Source organism: Podarcis tiliguerta (genome assembly GCF_965153285.1).
Source record: "Podarcis tiliguerta genome assembly, chromosome: Z".
Classification (NCBI taxonomy): Eukaryota; Metazoa; Chordata; class Lepidosauria; order Squamata; family Lacertidae; genus Podarcis; species Podarcis tiliguerta.
The window spans coordinates 16,456,596-16,478,213 of record NC_139553.1 but is presented as its reverse complement, the minus strand read 5'-3'; the positions used below and the strand labels follow the sequence as shown (position 1 = coordinate 16,478,213).

At 47.3% G+C, this 21,618-nt stretch overlaps 1 protein-coding gene across 1 annotated transcript; it reads left to right on the top strand.

The window, feature by feature from the left end:
- Window positions 1-16,938: 16,938 nt before the first annotated feature.
- Window positions 16,939-20,344, top strand: IER5L (immediate early response 5 like). The gene has a single exon (XM_083423848.1). The coding sequence runs from the start codon at window positions 17,189-17,191 to the stop codon at window positions 18,509-18,511; it is 1,323 nt and encodes a 440-aa protein (XP_083279974.1). The 5' UTR covers window positions 16,939-17,188; the 3' UTR covers window positions 18,512-20,344.
- The last annotated feature ends 1,274 nt before the right edge of the window (window positions 20,345-21,618 follow it).

Here is a 21,618-nt window from a genome sequence, read left to right as displayed (position 1 = left end):
GTTCAAGGAGATGGTTGCACAGTGGGGTATAGCTACCACTACCCAAGCCTCTGACCTCCACTACGACACCCACTTTCTGAACCAGGGCCTCCCAGGGTGCATATCAGCTGCCAGTTAGGGGGGTGGGACCCAGCCAGGGCACCTCTGGTGACAACCACAGCACCTTCTGACCCCCTGGAAGGATCCCAGAACTCCTCCTTCCTATTTTGTTCCTCTCCCACATCCTGGCTCCACTGCCAGAAGTTGAGAGGGGACCCAAGGCAAACCCACCCACCCTCTGGGCAGGGTTAAGGTTGGGAATGGGAGTGGCTTTTATGATCCAGATGTTTAGCTGAAAGGGCAGCCTTGGCAGGGCATCCCTGCAGGGCTGGCCCATTTGTGGAACTGGGCACAGAAGCCCATAAAAGAGAGGACAGTTTGGCATCTCTCAGACTGGGCAGTCAGTTCTAGTTGCTGTCTGTGGATGGCGCCTGGCCTAGCATTAGCAATCAATAGTGAGAGTCTTGAATTGCAGGGGGTTGGCTAGATGGCCCTTGCAGTCCCTTCCAACTGTACAGTTCTATGATCCGTAATATAAGCCAATATCCATGATGTAAGAGACAGAAGACAACAGTGGCTCCAACAAGTTTAAATCTAGCTTGATGTCAGGTTAAACCTCCAAAACAACATGTAGTGATTTCTTCTTCAATTACAGTGGTACCTTGGTTCTCGAACTTAATCCATTCCCGGAGTCCGTTCAACTCCCAAAACTGTTCAAAAACCAAGGTGTGGCTTCCGATTGGCTGCAGGAGCTTACGAGTACCAAGGTGTTTCAGAACCGAGGTACGACTGTATTATTATTTGGTAGCTGGTACATAGAGGACCACTCTGTGTGTTACAAAACTATTTTTGCCACTCACAAGAAACTGAACCACTCCCATCAGGTTGTACCTGCTTGTGCAAACAAAGGTTTCATAAATTGTTTGTACAGTGGTACCTCGGGTTACAGACGCTTCAGGTTACAGACTCCACTAACCCAGAAATAGTACCTCGGGTTAAGAACTTTGCTTCAGGATGAGAACAGAAATTGTGTGGCGGTGGCGTGGCGACAGTGGGAGGCCCCATTAGCTAAAGTGGTACCGAACAGTTTCAGGTTAAGAATGGACCTCCAGAATGAATTAAGTTCTTAACCCGAGATACCATTGAAATTGGTTTTACATACAGAGGTGTGATTTTTTTCCTTGTTGGAGTTTTTTGTTTTTTTTACTGTGAAATTGATTCATGGTATTTTAAAGGAAGTGGTTCATAAACAGAATATTAAAAAAAATAATTGGGAGGAGTGAGGAGATTCCCATTTGAAGTTGGCACTTTGAAAATATTACATACACACACACATTTACACAGAGAGAGAGCTCTATGCAGAGTGGCACCTAGAAATTTGAAATAAAAATTCCACCTCAAATCCAATATATTAGATCTACTCAGGCTGTACACACACTACACATTTAAAGCACATTCTTCACCCCAAAGAATCCTGGAAACTGCATACCCTTAACAGTGCTACTATTCCCAGCACTCTTATCAAGCTAGTTCCCAGTATTGTTATTGGAGGAGAGAATGTGATTTAAATGTATGATATGACCCAAGGCCTATTCAGAATATACCCACATATATTAATGAACCTAAGTTCGTCATGTCTTTTTATTTATAAACATATTTCTACAGCTCTATTCATAAATTTAAAAATTGACAGTTTTCCAACAGTCATACCTAAAACCATACAGTAAAAAACATATAACATTCTAAAATCAGAAATCAGCTACAGTGGTGCCCCGCAAGACGAATGCCTCGCAAGACGGAAAACCCGCAAGACGAAAGGGTTTTCCGTCTGCAGAGGCACTTCGCAAGACGAATTTCCCTATGGGCTTGCTTCGCAAGACGAAAACTGACGAAAAATTTTGAGGGTTTTTTTTGCTCCAAAACCCCTTTTTCTGAATCGCTAAGCTGCTAAAAGCATTTTAGCAGAAAAACCGCTAATCCCCCAAGGCTTAAAAAGCCGTTTTTAGCCCTTTTTTAGCCAATAGCGCTAATAGCACTAATCCACCAATGGGCTTGCTTCGCAAGACGAAAAAACCGCAAGACGAAAAGACTCGCGGAATGGATTCTTTTCGTCTTGCGAGGCACCAGTGTATTCTGGAAATATGTATTCTTTTCATTGCCTGTATTAGCCTAAAAGAATAGAAAAGTTTTCAGAGGTGTTTAAGCGTTAAAACAGAAGGCACCCGCTCAATCCTCTGTTGGCAGAGCATTTCACAAGACTCTGATACCACCAAAGAAGCATTATTTGCAACTCAGAGCAAAATTGGCTAATCTGCAATCTTCCAACTGATCCTGGATCTATGTTTCCCATCTCCCCATCCCACTGATTATGCTGTTTGGGGCTTTAGCCCAACATGTAGAGGTTCATTCTGCAACATTTTGGTGGGATTTTACTTCTTTTACATCTCCAAGTGAAGATCACACTCATTTACCCATTTCTAGGCATCAAATTTGGTGATCAGAAAAACCCCTTCATATTGTTTTCCTATTCATTCGTTTTCTTTCGTTCGTTTGATACATTTCTATCCCACCTTTTTCTCCAAGGTGGTTCTCCCCCTCTTCACAACAAGCTTGTAAGGTAGGTTTGGCTGAAAGGAAGCAACCTGCCCAAGGTCACACCCAGTGAATGCCGTGTCAAACTGGGGATTTGAACCCTGGTCTCCCAGGTCCTAGGCCGGTACTTTAATCCCTATGCCACACTGTCTCTCCCTTATGCAACACTCACTGGAATAAGTACTGCTTCCGAAACCAGGACAGTGAAATCTATCGGTTATTTCCAGTGGAGTCAGGTGCCCATTGGTGGTGCTGGTGGTGGGAGTCAGAAAGCCCAAGGGCCACTGATGCCAGAGCCAGTGGTGGATGGAGCCAATGAGTGGAAGAGCTAACCACTGGCGGAGGAAGAGGCGTGCGGGGGGAGCAGGGTGCCATCGCGGCTCCCCCCCCCCCCCAGCGCTGGGCACCACACCCCTATGGGTGGCACACCACACCCCCAGGACGCACACCATGCCACACCCCCACCTGGTCTCTGCCCCGCCCCACCTGCCCCCCCCCCCCGGTGCCGGAGCATAAAGATCCACCACTGGAGCTAATTAATTCCAGTTTTGTCTCATAGGTTTTCTGCAAGCGACAGCCCTGAGATGGAGGAGGAGCAGGAAACTGAATCCATTGCAATGCCCTAGATTGCTTGTAAATAAGGAGGTAGGAAGGTGGAGGCTGGCTGAGGGTAAACGGATCTTATTTATATTTATTTATCCTTCACTACTGCATTTATGGGACACAGGTGGCGCTGTGGGTTAAACCACAGAGCCTAGGGCTTGCCAATCAGAAGGTCAGAGGTTCGAATCCCCACAATGGGGTAAGCTCCCGTTGCTTGGTCCCAGCTCCTGCCAACCTAGCAGTTCGAAAGCACGTCAAAGTGCAAGTAGATAAATAGGTACCACTCCGGCGGGAAGGTAAACTGCATTTCCATGCGCTTCTTTGGTTCATCAGAAGCGGCTTAGTCATGCTGGCGACATGACTCGGAAGCTGTACGCCAGCTCCCTCGGCCAATAAAGCAAGATGAGCACCGCAACCCCAGAGTCATCCACGACTGGACCTAATGGTCAGGGGTCCCTTTACCTTACTGCATTTATATCACACAATTTTTCTCCAAGGAGCTCAAGGTAGCACACATGGTTCTCACCTTCCTCAGTTAATCCATACAACAACCCTGTAAGGTTGGTTAGGCTGAGGAGCAGAGGCTGGCCCAAGGTCACCCAATGATCTTCATCACCAAGTGAGGATGTGAACCCTGGACTCCCAGGTCCTATTCTGGCACTTTAAGCACTACACCATACTGCCCTAATGGACCAGCCTGCACTGGATTGTTCAGATCTTTGTGGCTTATTGTCATCGTTTTGTTGTTGTTGTTGTTGTTGTTGAATAACAGTTTAAAAACAGGGGTAGGGGAGTGGGCATCTAGAGGGCCAGCATGATGGATCTTTTGCTAGTGCAGCATTTTAGAATCTGAATTAGTGTTTTAGGAACGAGCAAGCTGTTCCATGGTAGTGCTAGCATTTACACCTAAAACAGTTCCAGCTGATCACTTTGTGATGGTTTCCCAAAAAACCTATTTAGCACCAAAATCACTTCCTTGAAAAAGCACCCCCCCCACACACACACAGCCCGTAAGTTGCTCACTAGATCCATTCAAATCAAGTGCAGAGTACCCGCCCGTGGGGTTGTAAACTGAAAAGACATGACGCAAAAGGGAAAAAAGGATAGAGACGAAGGAGCTGAAGAAGCCTGGAAAGCAGACTTGGGCCAGTCTCTGCCTCTCAGCCTAACCTACCTCACAAGGCTGTTTTAGGGATTAAATGAGGAGCGAGAGTACCATGCATGCCAGCTTGATCTCCTTGGAGAATGCAACAACAACAACAACAAGTTTCCCCGCCCTGCCTTAGCTACTTCAGAGCCTTAGAAAACAGGGTCCACTAATTTTTTTAAAAAAAATAAAGAAACAAAGAATTGCCACAGTACAAATTATTGTTCAATTTAACATTTTTTTACATTTTCTTGGCGTGGGAAGGGATCAGTTCTATCCCATCCCCAAGTCCATCTACACATCAAAAGTTTAGAACTTTTGAGGGATGAGCAAGAGAGTGTGAAAGGATCCAAAAGTTCTGCTGCAGGCTGGCTCAACCATTTCTGCAAAGTTGCAGAGCGTCCCTTTTGTTAGGGAGATTGGCTCATTGTTTTCAGTTGATGGCCTTTTGAACAGATTAGGAAATACCTAAAAAGGGCACCCTTCCCTCCCTCCCTCCCTCTCCCCCCCCTCTCTCTCACACACACACCCCTCCTTGCTGAAGATGCTCTGATCATGGTGTCTGCCAGCAAAGAGAAATTGCAGGTTTTGAATCAAAGACATAAGAACATAAAAAGAGCCTGTCTGCTAGATCTGGTCAGTGGCCAATTCAGTCCAGCAACCTATTCTCACAGTGGCCAGAAAGTTTCCCCACAATTAAATGCTTTTCTTTTGATCTGTTCAAGGTCACACCTGCAGTTTCTTAGTTCAGCCCAAAAGTGAAAGTATCTTCCCACTCCCAAGCTGAATCATAAACTTTCCCTTTTATCCTTTTAGCGTCCCCTCCCCCCCCCCCCGACAGTCCTTGCAAAACAGTAAGAACTCCAGCACCCAAGCTAGTGCCCAATGTACTGCTCTGCTTTCCAATGGACCACATCAGCAAGGCAGAGAGGGATATTGTGTTGTCTGGGCCACCCAGGACTGCCATATACATGTTCCAAGCTTGCGCTCTGGAGAGATTACTTTGGTGCTCCTAGTGCAGCGAAAACAGTGCTGGACGCAGCAGTTATGGGTTATAAGCCCAACCTGATTGCTGTAAGGTACATGTGCTACAGGTTGCCTCCGATGGAGAGATAATCATGACTTACTGATCAGCTACTACCCGTCTTAAACCAGGCAGCCCTTGGACAATAAATGGCTGAGCTGCCACTGTCCACCTGCTTCAATGGGTGCATGCACCAGGCAGAAAAGAAAATAAACAAACCTCTTGCACATAGCAAGCTGTAATGTCAGGACCATACGTCCTGGCTTGTCCTCCTGCAGATCAACAACAATGAGCTAAAAATGTTCAACAATGATGTTGCCACTTTGAAGGAGACCAGACTCACTTCAAGTGGCTGCCTCCAAGAGAAAATCTACACCTTTTTCTGGCAAGGGGGACATCCAGAAGAACCATGTAGGCTTCACAATGAAGAACTCACTTCTGTCAGTGATAGAACTGCCAACTGAGGGCTCAGAATACTTGCTTTCCCTCCGCCTCTCAACCACCTCCAATCCGGTTAACATCTTGAGTGTCTATGTTTCCACTGTGTGCTCTGACATACAAACCTAGGACAAGTTCTACAAGGAACTAGACTAGGCTGTCAGGAGGGTCTCAGGCTATGAACGCCTATTTCTGCTGGGAGGTTTCAATGCCAGAGTTGGGGGCGATCATCACAAATGGGGCAACTACATAAGTCACTTTTGTATTGGCACATGAACAAGAACAGACAAAGACTGCTTGAGCAGTGCTTGAATCACAGCCTCTGCGTCACAAACACTATCTTCTCTATCAAGGCAAAACACTGAATGTCCTGGATATGTCCAAGGTCAAGGCCACTGGCACCAGCTGGACTTGATAGTCACTAGGCGATCATTCACTCCCACTATGTTGATTGCTACACAGTTCACTCCCTGGTAGTGAGCAAGATTCATCTCCAGCCAAAGAGGATAGATAGCACAAAGCAGAAAGTGCAGCCTCGAATCAACACTGCCAGAACAGTCATACCTGAACTTTATGAACACTTCTATCTGATTCCATTCAACAAGGCATACTGAACTGCCCCAGAGATAGTGTCAAAGTAAGGTGGAACTACATCAAAGAGGTAACCTACAACACAGCTATGTCCTCCTTTGGCAAAAGAGAGCAGTAGATCCCCAACTGATTTGAGGCCAGCATGAAGAACGTGCGGCCTGATATCACTGCAAAACGTGAGGCTGTTGTGACCTTGCTTGCTGCACCAAGAAAGGCAAGAAGTGATGCCCAGCAGATTGCCAGATGATGTGCCAATGACCACTAGCTAAAGCTGTGTCAGAACATTCAACTCACTGCTGGCAATAGCAGCACTCACAAAATGTATGAAGGCATGAGGAAAGCCTTTGGCCCAACAGTCAGGAAAAGTGGAGAGATCATCACGGACCACAGAAAGCAGATGAAGCGATGGGCAGAGAACTATCAAGAAACTGTACTCATGGGAAAACATGACACAGGACTCAACAGTATCCAGACTCTGCCTGTTTTGGAAGAGCTGGAAGTCGTCGTCATCGTCGTCCCCCGCTCCCTTGATGAGCACCACCAACTTTCAGGTAAAGGCCCAGGACAGGATGGAATCCCAACAGAAGTGCCAAAAGCCAGATTCAATTCCTCCCTCATGACACACCGCCACAGCCTCTTCTTGCAGTGTGGGGAACAAGGATTCATGCCACAAAACACGCACAACTCCAGCATTGTGACCCTCTACAACAGAGTGATCCAATGTATGGCCAGAGGGCCTCAGCAACATTTGGCAACCCTCAGCAACATTTGACCCCCACCCACCCAGCCCTCCTGCTTGCCTTTCCAAAGCCAGGTAAGAGAGGTGTCGGGCTTTGGGAAGGAGGTATGAGGGCTAGGGTTCTCCCTCCTCCTTCCCAAAGTCTAGTGAGCACTTTCCCAGATTTGGGAAGGGGATGCAGGGGCTCTAGGACCCTGCCAGAGACTTATGCAGCCTTCCCAAAGCCCAGCACATCAGTAGCTAGCTTTGGGAAGGCAACAAGAAGGCATCAAATTTTGGGCTCACTCCCCCAACCCACATGCAACAAAGCACTGTGCAGCCCACAGGTTTCATGTCCAAGTACTCTTGCGTCCCACTTGGTATGAAACGTTGGACCACCCTGCTCTACAAGAACAAAGGTGACCGCCATGACTGTAACAACTACCACTCGCAGGAAGTCCAAGTCACAATGCGACTTTAGCACTCAGAGGTCAACAGCCACCACTATTTTCCCACTGTGTCATCTGCAATAGAAATGCTGGGAGCAGAGATACGCCTTGTACATCGCCTTCATAGACCTCACAAAGGCCCTTGACCTCATCAGTCAAGAAGGACTCTTCATACTGCTCAACAAGATAGGATGCCCACCTTAGCTCCATAAGATGATTCTGTCCATCCACAAGGACAAGCCTGGCACCGTCCAATATGACGGCTCATCCTCAGGCACCTTCCCTATAAAGAGGAGTGGAAAACAGGGCTGTCTTTTTGCCCCAACTCTCTTTGGCATATTCTTCTCCCTGTTGCTTTTATACACCTTCACTTTGACTGAAGACGGTGTTGACATCCATGCAAGGAGTGATGGGGGTCTGTTCAAGCTGCCATGTCTCCATGCCAAGACAAAAGTATGGCAGGTCCTCATCCGAGGGATGTTGTTTGCAGACAATGCAGCCTTGGCAGTGTGTTCTGGGGGAGCTCTACAGGTGATGAAGATCAATATCTTGGGACAGGACATCTCCAGCACTGCATGCATCAGCATTGGTGACCACATGCTTGAGGTGATAGACCATGGGTAGGCAAACTAAGGCCCAGGCCAGGGCCAGAACCGGCCCAATCACCTTCTAAATCCGGCCCATGGATGGTCTGGGAATCAGCATGTTTTTACATGAGTAGAACGTTTTTATTTCAAATGCATCTCTGAGTTATTTGTGGGGCATAGGAATTTGTTCATTTTTTTTCTTCAAAATATAGTCTGCCCCCCCCCCACAAGGTCTGAGGGACAGTGGACCGGCCCCCTGCTGAAAAAGTTTGCTGACCCCTGTGGTAGACAATTTTATCTACCTGGGGTCCATCATAACCAGCAACCTCTCCATCAACACTGAGCTGGACTGGTGTACAGGCACACAGGCACACACACACACACACCAATTTACATGCATTCTACTTGCATGCAACCACATATACGTGTGGTGCCTGGAAATAATTAAATAATTCAATTCATACCCAGAAATGGTGAGAGCTGGAGAGTCCTTGTGGCTTGTGAGGAGACCCTCCCCAGAACTCGAAGAGGATGTCACCGAGGGTGAAAGAAGCCCTGAAGAGACCTGGGGCACAGCAGGACTTTGTTTATGCTGCTCAGTCTCCCTGCCTAACAGCATAGCAGCCGCTTTCCTGTACATCCTTCAGCCTCCTGTCAGCCCCTGAGCTTCAGTTCCAGTTGTGGCTATTTTCTGATACAGCTTTCTTTTGGTATGGATTGGAGAGAAAGTGGCAGAGAGGGCATTTAAAGTGTGTTTGGAAGGTACTCACTTTACAGAATTTCACTTATGCGTGGGGGGACCTGGTATGTAAACCCCGAGTAAGCGAGGAGTTGCCTGTATTAGCAAGGCCAAGAAAAAAGCACACCAAGAACTCAGGCCAATGTAAGTTTCAATAGTGGGAGTAGTCCCCTACTCACAAATAAATAACCAATTTTAACAAAAACTGATCCATTCAAAAGTATGTATTCTGACAAAGATTACAAACGCAAATAGAGATTAATCTCTATTTGAGTTTGTAATCCTCTATTTGAGTTTGTAATCCTTGTCAGAATACATACTTTCGAATGGATCAGTTTTTGTTAAAATTGGTTATTTATTTGTGAGTAGGGACTACTCCCGCTATTGAAACTTACATTGGCCTGAGTTCTTGGTGTGCTTTTTTCTTGGTATATTTAATAACAAGAACTCCAACTTATTTAACGTTTGTATTGGCAAGGCAGCTATGGCAATGGCTCACCTCTCCAAAAGGGTATGGGAGGATGTGATGCTGACATCCAATACTATTGAAGGTCTGCTAGGCTTAGTGTTGAGATGTGGCGGCAACTTACACAGGACAGGAGTGATGCGTCAACGCCTTCCACATGTGCTGGGTCAGGAAGATTTTGGGCATCCCATAGCAGGACAAGCGCCTCAAACAAAATTGTGCTCTCCTAAGCCCACATTCCCATCACGAATCATGGAAATGGAAGGTACCCTGAGGGTCATCTAGTCCAACCCCAGGCAACTCAGGAATCTCAACTAAAGCATCCAATACAGTGTTGAAACAAGGAATGACCACTGGGAGGAGCAGAGAGAGAAGAAAAGCCCTGGTGCATCTGCAGCGGCACAACTGGACACAACAAAGCATGCCTCTCTCATATCTGTCTCTACAGCCGCGACAGGCACTTCAACCTTCCAACAGTTTGACTTCATTCCCAAAGGTTCACTCTTCCCCTGTCTCCTAGGACAGATGGATGCCAACCAGCCAGATACCTGTAAAAAGGTAAAAAGGTAAAGGGACCCCTGACCATTAGTTCCAGTCGTGGCCGACTCTGGGGTTGCGGCGCTCATCTCGCTTTATTGGCCGAGGGAGCCGGTATACAGCTTCTGGGTCATGTGGCCAGCAGGACTAAGCCGCTTCTGGCGAACCAGAGCAGCGCACGGAAACGCCGTTTATCTTCCCGCCCTATTTATGTACTTGCACTTTGACGTGCTTTCAAACTGCTAGGTTGGCAGGAGCAGGGATCAAGCGATGGGAGCTCACCCCCGTTGCGGGGATTTGAACCGCTGACCTTCTGATCAGCAAGTCCTAGGCTCTGTGGTTTAACCCACGGTGTTACCTGCGTCCCATTTAAACCCTAAATGAAACATTCTAGATGAAAAACCCCCAAATGTTGTAACTCCTTTTTCTTTTTTTTACACATTGGTATTGTCGACAGAAGGGAAGAATAAGAGGGGAAGTCCCAAATGATGTAACCTATCCTCATAAGAGAATAATAAACAACCAGGGAGCTAGTATGGCATAGCAGCTGAAGTGTCAAAGACCAAGACCTGGCAGAGACCAGGGTTCAAATCCCAACTTGGGTCATGAAGCTCACTGGATGACCTTGGGCCAGTCACTGCCTTTTAGCCTAACCCACCTCACAGGGTTGTTCTGGAGATTAAATAATAATAATAATAATAATAATAATAATAATAATAATAATTTAATAATTTTTTATTTATACCCCGCCCTCCCCAGCCAAGGCCAGGCTCAGGGTGGCTAACAAGCAATAATAAAAACAAGTTGAATGAATACAACTTAAAAACAAGATTAAAATACAACATTAAAATATTGAAACGTTAAAATATTAAAATGCTGCCTCATCACAGGAGGAGAAAGGAAAAAGAAAGAGGGGAAGGGAATCAAATTGGCTCTGAGCCAAAGTCCAGGTGGAACAACTCTGTTTTACAGGCCCTGCGGAAACAAATCAGAGCCCGCAGGGCCCTGGTCTCATGAGGCAGAGCGTTCCACCAGGCCAGAGTCAGTGTTGAAAAGGCCCTGGCTCTGGTTGAGGCTAATCTAACTTCCTTAGGGCCCAGGACCACTAAATGAGGAGGGAGAGAACCATGTAGGCCACCTTGAGCTCCTTGGAGCAAAATGTGGAGCAGATATGCAATCAATCAATCAATTACTAACTAACTAACTATGAACAAGTAGCAATCAAGGGAGGCAGGGAACTAAGAGTCTTAATTCCTGAACTGCATTTTCTGCATTACAGTGGTAACTTGGGTTAAGTACTCAATTCGTTCCGGAGGTCTGTTCTTAACCTGAAACTGTTCTTAACCTGAAGCTAATGGGGCCTCCCGCTGCCACCATGCCGCCGGAGCACGATTTCTGTTCTTAACCTGAAGCAAAGTTCTTAACCTGAAGCACTATTTCTGGGTTAGCGGAGTCTGTAACCTGAAGCGTATGTAACCTGAAGCATATGTAACCCGAGGTACCACTGTACTGGCGCCACCCCTACGGACACTCGAAAATATGTGCTGTCCTGCTCATGAGGAAGGGTGGAACGGATCAGAGAACCTGGGGAGTTTAGAAGGGACCTGGGAGGCAACAGAGCCAGGAGATGGTTATCACCACACACACAAAGTCAGGAAATTGATACAGTCACCGCTCAACTGGGAGGCTGCAGGATGAGGGCAGCAAACAGCAGACACTCCAGCTTTGGGAAGGAAGCAAGGCAGCTGTCACACTGCAGAGGGACTTCCTGCAGGGGCCTCTGGTGACCCAGGGGGAGGAGGCAACAGCTGCAGTCAAATGAGGATCTGAGAGCACGCTTTTTTCCTGACAGCCTGCAGCACCCTGGATCTAAGTTTGTGCCAGAGCTGAGCTCTGGCGGGAGGACTAGGATCCTGCCACACCTCCCATCGTAGGAACACAGAAGCTGCCTTGTATATCAAGGCCACAGGTCCATCTGGCTCACTATTGCTTGACACTGACTGGCAGTGGATTTACAGGCTTTCAGGAGTTGCTGAGACGCTAGACCTCATACTTCTGGATGATGGGCTGGGTTAGCTAACAGAGGAAGCTGCCTTATACATGTCACATGTTAAGTCCACCTGGCTTAGTATTGTCAACAATGACCACCACTGGCTCTCTGGGTTTACAGACAGGGAGGTCTTTCCAAGTCCTACCTGGAGATGCCAGGGATCAAACCTTCTGCATGCAAAGCAGGTACAGTGGTACCTCGGGTTAAGTACTTAATTCGTTCTGGAGGTCCGTTCTTAACCTGAAACTGTTCTTAACCTGAGGTACTACTTTAGGTAGTGGGGCCTCCCACTGCCACTGCACGATTTCTGTTCTCATCCTGAAGCAAAGTTCTTAACCCGAGGTACTATTTCTGAGTTAGCGGAGTCTGTAACCTGAAGCGTCTGTAACCCGAGGTACCACTGTACTCTGCTCACTGAGCTATGGCCCCTTCCCCAAAGGAAAGGCAATCTGGTAGGCATTGTATACGTGTCAAAATGCTTTTGACAAAGTTCCTCAGGAAAGGCTACTGAGAAAGCTTAGCAGTTGTGGATGGCCCATCAAGTCCTGCATCCTGTTCTCTCAGTGGTCCACCAAACGCCTGTGGGAAACCTGCAAGCGGGACCCAAGCTCAACAACCCTCTCCTCCCCCGCTGTGGTTTCCAGCAACTGGGATTCAGAAGCATTGCCTCCAGCTGTGGAGGCAGATCATAGCCATCATGGCTTGTAGCCATTGATACCCCTTCTCCTTCCTCCTCCATGAGCTTGTCCTATCCTCTTTTAGAGCCAGCTAGGTGGCTGGCCATCACTGCCTCCGGTGGGAAGGAGTTCCATAGTTTAACTCTGTGCTGCATGAAAAAGAACTTCATTTTATCGGTCCTGGATCTTCCAGCATTCAGTTTCATTGGATGTTGACCAGTACTAGTGTTAAGGTCCTGTTAAAGAACAGGAAGCAAAGAGAAAGAACTGAACTGGACAGTTCTCACAATCGAAGGAGGTCAAACCCCATTCCTGCAACTCTAATTTGGTTTAACTGTTTTAAATACAGCACTGTTGTAACCCACCCTGGGACCTACAGCTGAAGAGTAGGTGTCTTTGTTTTAGTTGTGGGTTTAAAAAAAAAAAAATTGGCCCCCAAAAGAGCTCAATAAAATGGATGAATAGGCAACAAATTAGGAGTGCAAAAAGACATATCAATGAATGTTGATGGGGGTCTGAGCCGCACAGATGTTTGGGTCACAGAAGATAACCCAATAAATAATTCCGTTTACCCGGCTGTGAAATGGGCAGATTCCATGTTAGGGATCATCAGCAAAGGAACTGAAAACCTAAATGCAAATATTGTGATGGTGTGACTAACCAGACTTGGAACATGACAAAAAAATCCTGTGGCACCTTAAGGGCTAATGCGCCTGCTAACAGGCATAAGCTTTCATGGACTCAAGCCCACTTCTTTGGATAGGTGAAGTGAAATCTTAATAGGCAGGCATGCAGGAGAGAAGAGTTGTAAGGAGCGAGTTGAATGGAAAGCAAGATCCAAACATTACAGTCGGTGTGATAAATGGAGGTGAAACGTGTGCTTAACATACACTGCCTTTACACTGGCAGATTAGTGATAATTTACTCAGCATGGCTGATAAGGTTGTACTCACTCATATTATGGGAACCGTTCACCAAGAAAATATTCTGGCATTGGTAAGCTAATTCCCACATGCAGCACCAGAATATTTTAAATATTTGAAAACATATTTTAAAAATATGTTGTGTTAATTTAACTCACAGGTGGACTGGAGCAACTCCACTACAAGGAAAGCTTGCAACATTTGGAGCTTATCACTTTAGGGGGGAAATTTAGGAAACCCCCCCCCCCAATATATATATATATATATATATATATATATATATATATATATATATGATGCACGGTGTGGAGAAAGAACTCAACCCAGCTTTCTTGTGAGTAGAACCTGTACACTGGGAAGCCAATTAATCTGTTAGAGCAGTCATTTAAAGATCGGAGAAGCTTCCCACTTTGAATTCCCTCTGTCCCTCAGTTTTCCTGCCTTAAGATCACTTTGCCATCAGTTTGCATTTTTTTTTAAAAAGTCATCAGCATTTTAGTATGCCTTATTCCTAACATACACCCATTTTGTCTGCAGTTTTGCCTAATGCACACCTATTAGCAAAAACCATTTCCCTTACATAAGGCATGCTTGGGTCTTATTTTTCCCTAGCATAGTGCAAATTTATATCTTATTTTTTGCTAATATATGCATTTTGTACACCGTTTTTTATGTTCATTTGGTGAAATTCGGAGAAGTGTGAATTTCAAAGGATAGCTGTGTTTTGGTTCACAGATCCTTTCGGAAAGTGAAAATTGGGGAGTTGCCCCTTAAAATGTAAATCACACCAGGTGTCTCCTCTTAAGCCTACTGTTCTTAGGCCACAATCTATTTTTAAAAAGCACTTTGTAGGCTCTGGAGAGTTATAGCCATTGAATGCAATGGAGCTTAAGGGGGGGTGGGCAGGGTACGGACAGGGTTGCATTCTTAGGATAATATATCCCGGAAGAAAATATTGGGAAATGTGAAGGATCTTGCCAACACAGAGCTAGCAGATGTGATTAATAAAATAAAATAAAAAGCCATGGTCTTTCACCCCTCAGACTCTGCCGGGGAAGAGAGATTTTAAGACATCTTTGCTCTCCTTGGGGGAAACTGTCAAAATGACTTGATCGTCTAGAATGACATCTGGAAACAACAACAACACAAATATAGCTTCTCATTCATAAGGCCCCAATACTTAGCTGCTGGTAACAACTGCACAGAAGGATTTACACGCCACAGCAATTGGTTGGGAAGAAGTATATATTGTGCAGCCACAGTACGGGCCAGCAAATGGGTGGCTTTATAGAAGATCTAGCTTCCTTAAATATGAATAAAGATGGGGAGCGTTGCACCCCTAGGGGGGCCAAAAGTCCTCAGAGTCAGCACACACTAGAAGCATTTCCAACACTTCCATGTAGGAAACTGTACATGCCTTGCACTCTCATAATGTGTGGGTGTAAGCCGCAACAGCCAGGAGCGCAAGCAGAGAGAATAGTCTCGCTCGGAAACAAAGGCAGTTTTGTAAAAGGGTATTCCCCTTGAAAACATGCTGTGCAGTTTCACCAATTTTCCAGAGGGTATGGGAGACAAAAAAGTTTTCCCATTCAGAGTGAGTGTTTGCTCCTTCTGAGTGTGGAGAAAATGTTTGCCCATTTAGAAATCAGCTCCTCACTCTGATTTGGATTTGTGATGTCAGCACACCCTAAAGTGGAAGACATCCCACGAAGAATGTTGAGGTAGTGCCAAAATCTGCCCTCTAATTCCTCAAAAGTTTTCTTCCTCTGTAAAATAGTGGGGTTTTTATTACAGTATTTGATTTCCTGTTTGCCATGCAATCATCTGAAACCTTGCACAACACATTGTTCAGGGCGTTATGTTCAAGTTAGGATGAAGACAGGTGTGTACTGATGCTGCTTCAATGGTCCCCTCTGAGGAGCCCTTAGCTGTTTCTTCCCCTATAAGGGGAGTTTGGACTTTAGAGAAAAGACGAGTGAGAAGAAACATGACAGAAGTTTATAAAATTATGCAAGGCACAGACAAAGAGGATAGAGAAAAGTTCTTCTCCTTCTTCCACAACACTAGAAGTCATAGACATCCAATGCAGCTGAACATTGGAAGATTCAGGACATAGAAAATAAAGTACTTCTTCATGCAGCACATACTTAAACTATGGAACTCACTCCCTCAGGCAGTAGTGATGCTTACCAACCTGAATGGCTTTCAAAAAGAATTAGACAAATTCGTGGAGAGGACTACTAGCCACAATGGCTATGTTTCTGAATACCGGTCCTGGAAGCCACAAGAGAGAAGAGGGCTCTTGTACTCAGGTCCTGCTTGTGGATTTCCTGTTGTGGCATTTGGTTGGCCCCTGTGAGAACAAAATGCTGTACTAAGTGGGCCCACTTTGTCAGGATCCATCAAGACTCTTTTTATACTAGCTAAGTTTTGGGGGTCCATGAGTCTCGGTTCCTTTGCTTGCAGCTTCCTATATCTCCAGGTTTTGAAAAGTCCTCAACAAAGAGCTCCAGAAAGTCACTCCGTATCTTTTGGAAGTCTTGTTCTTTAATTCCCCCACTCTCTTGCCTCATGAACTGCTACTTGCAGGGTGTCTTGAATCCAGCTTTCTGCACTTGGTATGGTCTGTGGTTTCCAGTGCCAGAGCTTTGTTACATACAATGGAATTTGAAGGAAAATGCAAGTTACTCTAGAAGAAAGTATTGGCGCACTCCAAATTGTTTGCCATGTACCTGCACAGAAAAAAGCAATACAAAATAAATAATAATGATAATATTCCCTAGAGAATCACTTTCATTTTTATTTTAAAAAAAATCTTTTTAAAGTTCTACCTGTGTTTGTTTGTTTGTTTCCAGGATCTGGACTCATCCCTTGAATAAATTTTTCATTTCTTAAGCCATTCTGGTGCCAACGCTTTTGCACCTGCTTGCCAAGCGGAGGGGAAGAGAGAAACGGAGGCGGATCGCTGGCTCCATAGGCCCCTCCCCCTCCGAGGCCCCTCCCCCTCGCCCTCCGTCCACATGGCGAGGGCCTCACCTGAGAAGGGGAGCCAGGCGTCCGGGGAAGCGCGCACACTCTAGGTGGGTGGAGGGCTATCCGTGGATCGGGCCCTTTCAACCCACCCCCGGCGGGGGCTCTGATCCCACCCAGGCTTCCCCGCTGGCCCGGCTTCCCCGCTGCTTGCTCCCGTCTCTCTCTCTCTTTTTCTCTCTCTCCAGAGAACCTTCCAGCCGTGCCAAAAAAGCCTGCTAGGTATTTGAATAGCACAAAGGAACCGCCGCGCCTCCATTGGCCGGCTGGTCCTCGGCGGGGCGGGCGCGGGCCGCCACTCGAGCCGAAAACCGTTCTCCCATAGGTCGGGGGGCGGTGCCGAAGAGGGTGCATAAATAGCGGGGGTCGGCTAAGCAAGGGCTTATTGCCCGCTGCATTCACCAAGCACGGCCGACGGTGGAGGGCGGAGAGCGAGCGAGCGCGAGAGAGAGAGCGCGCAAGGAGGGGTGCGGCTCTGCGCCTGCCCGGGGATGGTGAGCTGTGCGCCGGGCTGCTAAGACGGAGAGAGAGCCCCGCTCCAGGCCGGGCTCGGGGTGGATGTGGGCCCGGGGACGGGAATGGAGTGCGCCCTGGACGCCCAGAGCCTGATCAGCCTCTCGCTGCGCAAGATCCACAGCTCGCGGACGCAGCGCGGCGGCATCAAGCTGCACAAGAACCTCCTGGTCTCTTATGTGCTCCGCAACGCCCGGCAGCTCTACCTGAGCGAGCGCTACGCCGAGCTCTACCGCCGCCAGCAGAGCCACCACCACTACCACCACCCCCAGGAAGGCGGGCTGCTGGCCATGTCGCCCGTCGGAGGAGCAGGCACGCCCGCTTCGCTGGGCGAGATCGCGGCGGATTTCAGCCCTCTCCACTTGCCCGTCGAGGCAGCCGACGAGGCGGACGACGGTCTCCAGCACGGGCAGCTGCGGGGCTGCGCCTTGGCTAGAGGGGGCGGCGAGTCGGCGCTGGAGATGTCCGGGTGCGCCCAGGACGAGGAACCTTTGGCCGGACTGCCTTCGCTCATGCCGCCCGCTCAACCCCCGGCAACCCTCTCGGGGCTCTGCAGGGACTCTCCTCTGGCTTTCTACCACCGCGCCGCCACGCCGCCGGCGCCCGGGCTGCTTTACGCAGTGCCGGGGAGCTGCGACTTCTCCAGCGGAAGCAACAGCGCCAGCACAGGCTCTGCTGTGCCGTCGGGGCTGGTCCCGGCTCCGTCCCCCTCCGCCTCTCCGCACTGCTCCAGCCGCACCACTGTTTTGGACTTGGACACGCACGTGGTGACCACGGTGGAGAACGGCTACTTGCACCAGGACTGTTGCTCGCCCTGTCCTTGCGGCGGCGGCAGCAGCCCAGGCGCCGCGGTGATGGGCGTCCCCCCCAGCCCGGGCTACAAGCGCAAATACTACCCTGGTCACGAGGCCGTGGAGGAAGGAGAAGCAGGAGGCGGTGGGAGACGAGGAGGAGGGGGGTCCGTCGTGGGGACGGCGACCCCCATTGGTGGTGTGGGCGGTGGCGGTCCCCCTCCTCAGTCTCACCCCGCCTTCGCTCCCTGCCCCAAGCGCGCCCGCTTCGAGGATTTCAGCGCGGAGCAGCCCCCGACGGCTCCTTCGCCGCCGCCGCCGCCACTTCTGACGGCGCCCCCGACGGCGTCTCCTCCCCAGGACTCGTCCAACATCTCCAACTTGATTTCCATCTTCGGCTCCGGTTTTACCGGGCTGGTAAGCCGGCAGCAGCAACAGCACCCCTACCAAGCCCACCAGCAGCAGCAAACCCACCACCAGCAGACGCCCCAGCAAACGCCGCAGCCGGACCCCGAGCAGCCCTTGAACGGGCAACTGTGTAGCAAGCAGGCGCTGGCCAGCTTGGGGGCTTGGACGCGGGCAATCGTGGCCTTCTAGCCGGGACGGGGAAAGATCCGACGGGGCGGGAAGGAAGAAATGCCTGCTGCTTGGCTCTTTTGGTGGGGGTGGGGAGGTTGGGGAGACCCTGAAACAAAGACTGAAGTTGTGGGGAGGGGGGTGGCTTGGGGCAGTTGACAAGCCAAGCGAATGTTTGTTTTTTTTCTAAATTGTACCATAGAATTTACTTCGAAGATTCTTGCGCCTTTATTTTTCCAGAGATGATGAAGAAATAGTACCTATTTAAACAAAAAGCCCCAACAACAACAACAAGAGTTCTTTTGTGTCTTCCCCCCCACCCCGGATGGTGTTGAGTTGTTTCTTTTTTTATTTAACTCTTTCCAGGCTTTATTGTATTTCGTTTTTATTTGCCCCCCAAAAACATTGGTGGGGAGGGGAGGAATGCAGGAGGTGAAAAGATGGATAAGGAGAATAACCTGTGTGTGAGAGAAAAGAGTTTACACCCGAGGTTAAAGTGCTTTAGGGAAAAGGTAGTTCTGGCCATTGAATTGTGACTCTCCAAAATTAGGGGAGAACTTAAATACCTGAAGCAACTCCTATCTCCCTCCCACAAGAAGTGGTTGTAGAACTTGACACATTGCCTTTTTCAACTGAGCCCAGAATAGTCTGCAGAACTATGGGCTGAATGGGGGGCTTTTATGCATTATTATTATTATTACTATTACTATTATTATTATTTTAAAAACATTTAAACCAGAAAACTGGCTGTGTTTCTTTAGCAATCTAAACTTTCCAAAATGCATTTTAAAAGGGGTGGGTTTCTATAGCTTTTCTTCTTCCTGTCTCCCAAAACAGACACATTTCTATGGGGCTGGGATGTTTCCCTGCGTAGTCACTTGAGTTCTTATAAGGGGAAGGTGGGGTGGTCCTTCCTAATTCCTGCTAGGGGTTCATAGGGGTTTTGGGATAGTGGAACAGACGGGGGTGGGGGGTGGACTCTCCTTCCTTGACCATCTGTCAGGGATGCTTTCGCTATGATTTCTGCATTGCAGGAGGTTGGAGTAGATGACCTTTGGGGTCTCTCCCAACTTTACAGTTCTATGAAATTTCCCTCCCCCCTAAATAATAATAAAAACTTGCTAACATAAAAAAACATAGTTGAAAACATCAACAGAGTGTACAACTTTTCCTAGTTGAAATCTGGGTGATGTGATTAGGTATATGTAGCCTAATTTCATGTGAGGGTCTCTTTCCCCTTTTGTATTATTTGCCATTCCTTGAAGTATATAGTTCTGTCCAACACTGCTCTTTTAAGAAAAAAAAAGTTTGGGGGAGGAAAGGTGGGGAGTGATGAGATCTCAACTACTTTACCCATCATGCATAGCGCTCTCACAGGTCCTGCCTCCCTCCCTTCCCCCCAAATGTGTGTGTGTGTGTGAATGCCACAAGTAAATGTGTTAACACTATTTTCATGTCTTTAAATGTGGTGGGTGGTTTGTTTTTCCCCCTTCTCAAAATATTTTGAACTCTCCTGATGCAACCAGCAATTGTTTGGTCCTATGTGCAAAACAAGGTCTGTGTTTCTGTAACCCTATTCTTTCTTTCTTTCAAAATAAACTTTGTGTTCTTTTTATTAAAGGGAGAAAATAAAGAACCTTTTGTTGTAAAAAGGTGGATTTTTCTGCTTTTGCCATCCAGCTTTCACATTAAAGCACTGTGTGTATTAAAGGACGCGTCCCTAAGCATTATTTTCCCCCTCTTTGTATTTCTGTATATTTTTGTGTGTGTGCATACTGAATTGTATATCACCGGGTAAAACTGTTCAGATTTGTTTAAATTTATAATCTTAATAAAAAGTCCAATTATAAAAAATGTTGAAGTGTGTGTACCTTCACAACTCAACCCTGAAAAAGACTGGCTATAGATGGCAATTTTTAAAGACCTGGTATCAAGCAGAGTTCGCAGCCAGATTCAAAACTCCCCTTCCCTCTTGGAGTTAGATCTCATTGGGGTTATATCCAGCTGAATTTTAACTGTGGGAAGACCCCCTGAAATTAATGGACCAAGGGTATTCATGTTCATTGATTTCAGTGGGGCTACTCAAAGCAGAGCCAGCGCTGAATCCAACCCACTAATTACAAAAGTGGCTACTCTCAAGCAAATTTTCTTCTTATACACATTTTTGGAGTGTCTGCTCCCTCGATCTGAATTGAATAAGCATTGGGTCAGGATGTTAGGAGAGTATTCTTTGAGACTTCTAAATCCAATAACTGATTTGTGAAGATTTATTCCTGAAACATCTGTGATAACTTTTTTTATACATTACACCTTTTGTGGAAAGACTCTGAACTTATCACAAGATACAGGCAAAATATTTGCTCACTCCAACTGCTTAACCAGAGATCCCTTGGGGTGGGAGAGCTTAATTCATCACCCAGGACTTTTTAACAGGGGCTTTCTTATTTGTAGGGAATCCATCAGCAGGAAAAGGGGACAGAGAACTGTAGAAAACTTTCTCAACACCAGGAGGAAAAACCCAGTCTGCTTTCCCTGATCCCAAACAAGTTTTCTCCCCCCCCCCCAAAAAAAAGCAAGCCACCAGCAAAGCAGCTTACTCCCAAGTAATCTCAAAGCTTGCTTTTTTTGTTTTAAAGATGAATATATTTGGGAAGTTAAATCAAGGCGTTTGCAGGGGAACCTTAAAATGCCATTTGCTCCCTTGTGTCTAAGATGTACTTCTGAAGTTTTAGGCATCCTGAGGTTTTGCTTTTTTTATAGCTGGTTAATCTCTGCTCTGTGCCACTTGGTGGTGTATATGAGTGTGTTCCACAGATACACGCGCGCACCCCTCTTCCAACCAAATGAATGAAGGTAATAAAAATATTTTCTGACCACCTGCAGGCTGACCTCAGAATGATTTTGATTTTAATTTTATTTAAGCTCCGGCTTCCAGAGCAGCTTCATAGGATGGGAGGGTATTTTTGTTCTTCGGTTGCTCCAAATTTAAAGGTAAGAAATTGCTGCCTTACCTTGGGTGTGGGGTTTTTTTTGCGGGGCGGGGGGCGCTTTTATTCTCCGTTGTTTTGCACCAGCCGCGTTTGCATTTGAAAGTCTGTTGTGAAGATCTTCCTACCTTGCGCACACAC

What these genes read in the sequence shown, in the direction of transcription:
- IER5L (XM_083423848.1), top strand. Translation starts at nt 17,189, where the DNA reads ATGGAGTGCGCCCTGGACGCCCAGAGCCTGATCAGCCTCTCGCTGCGC.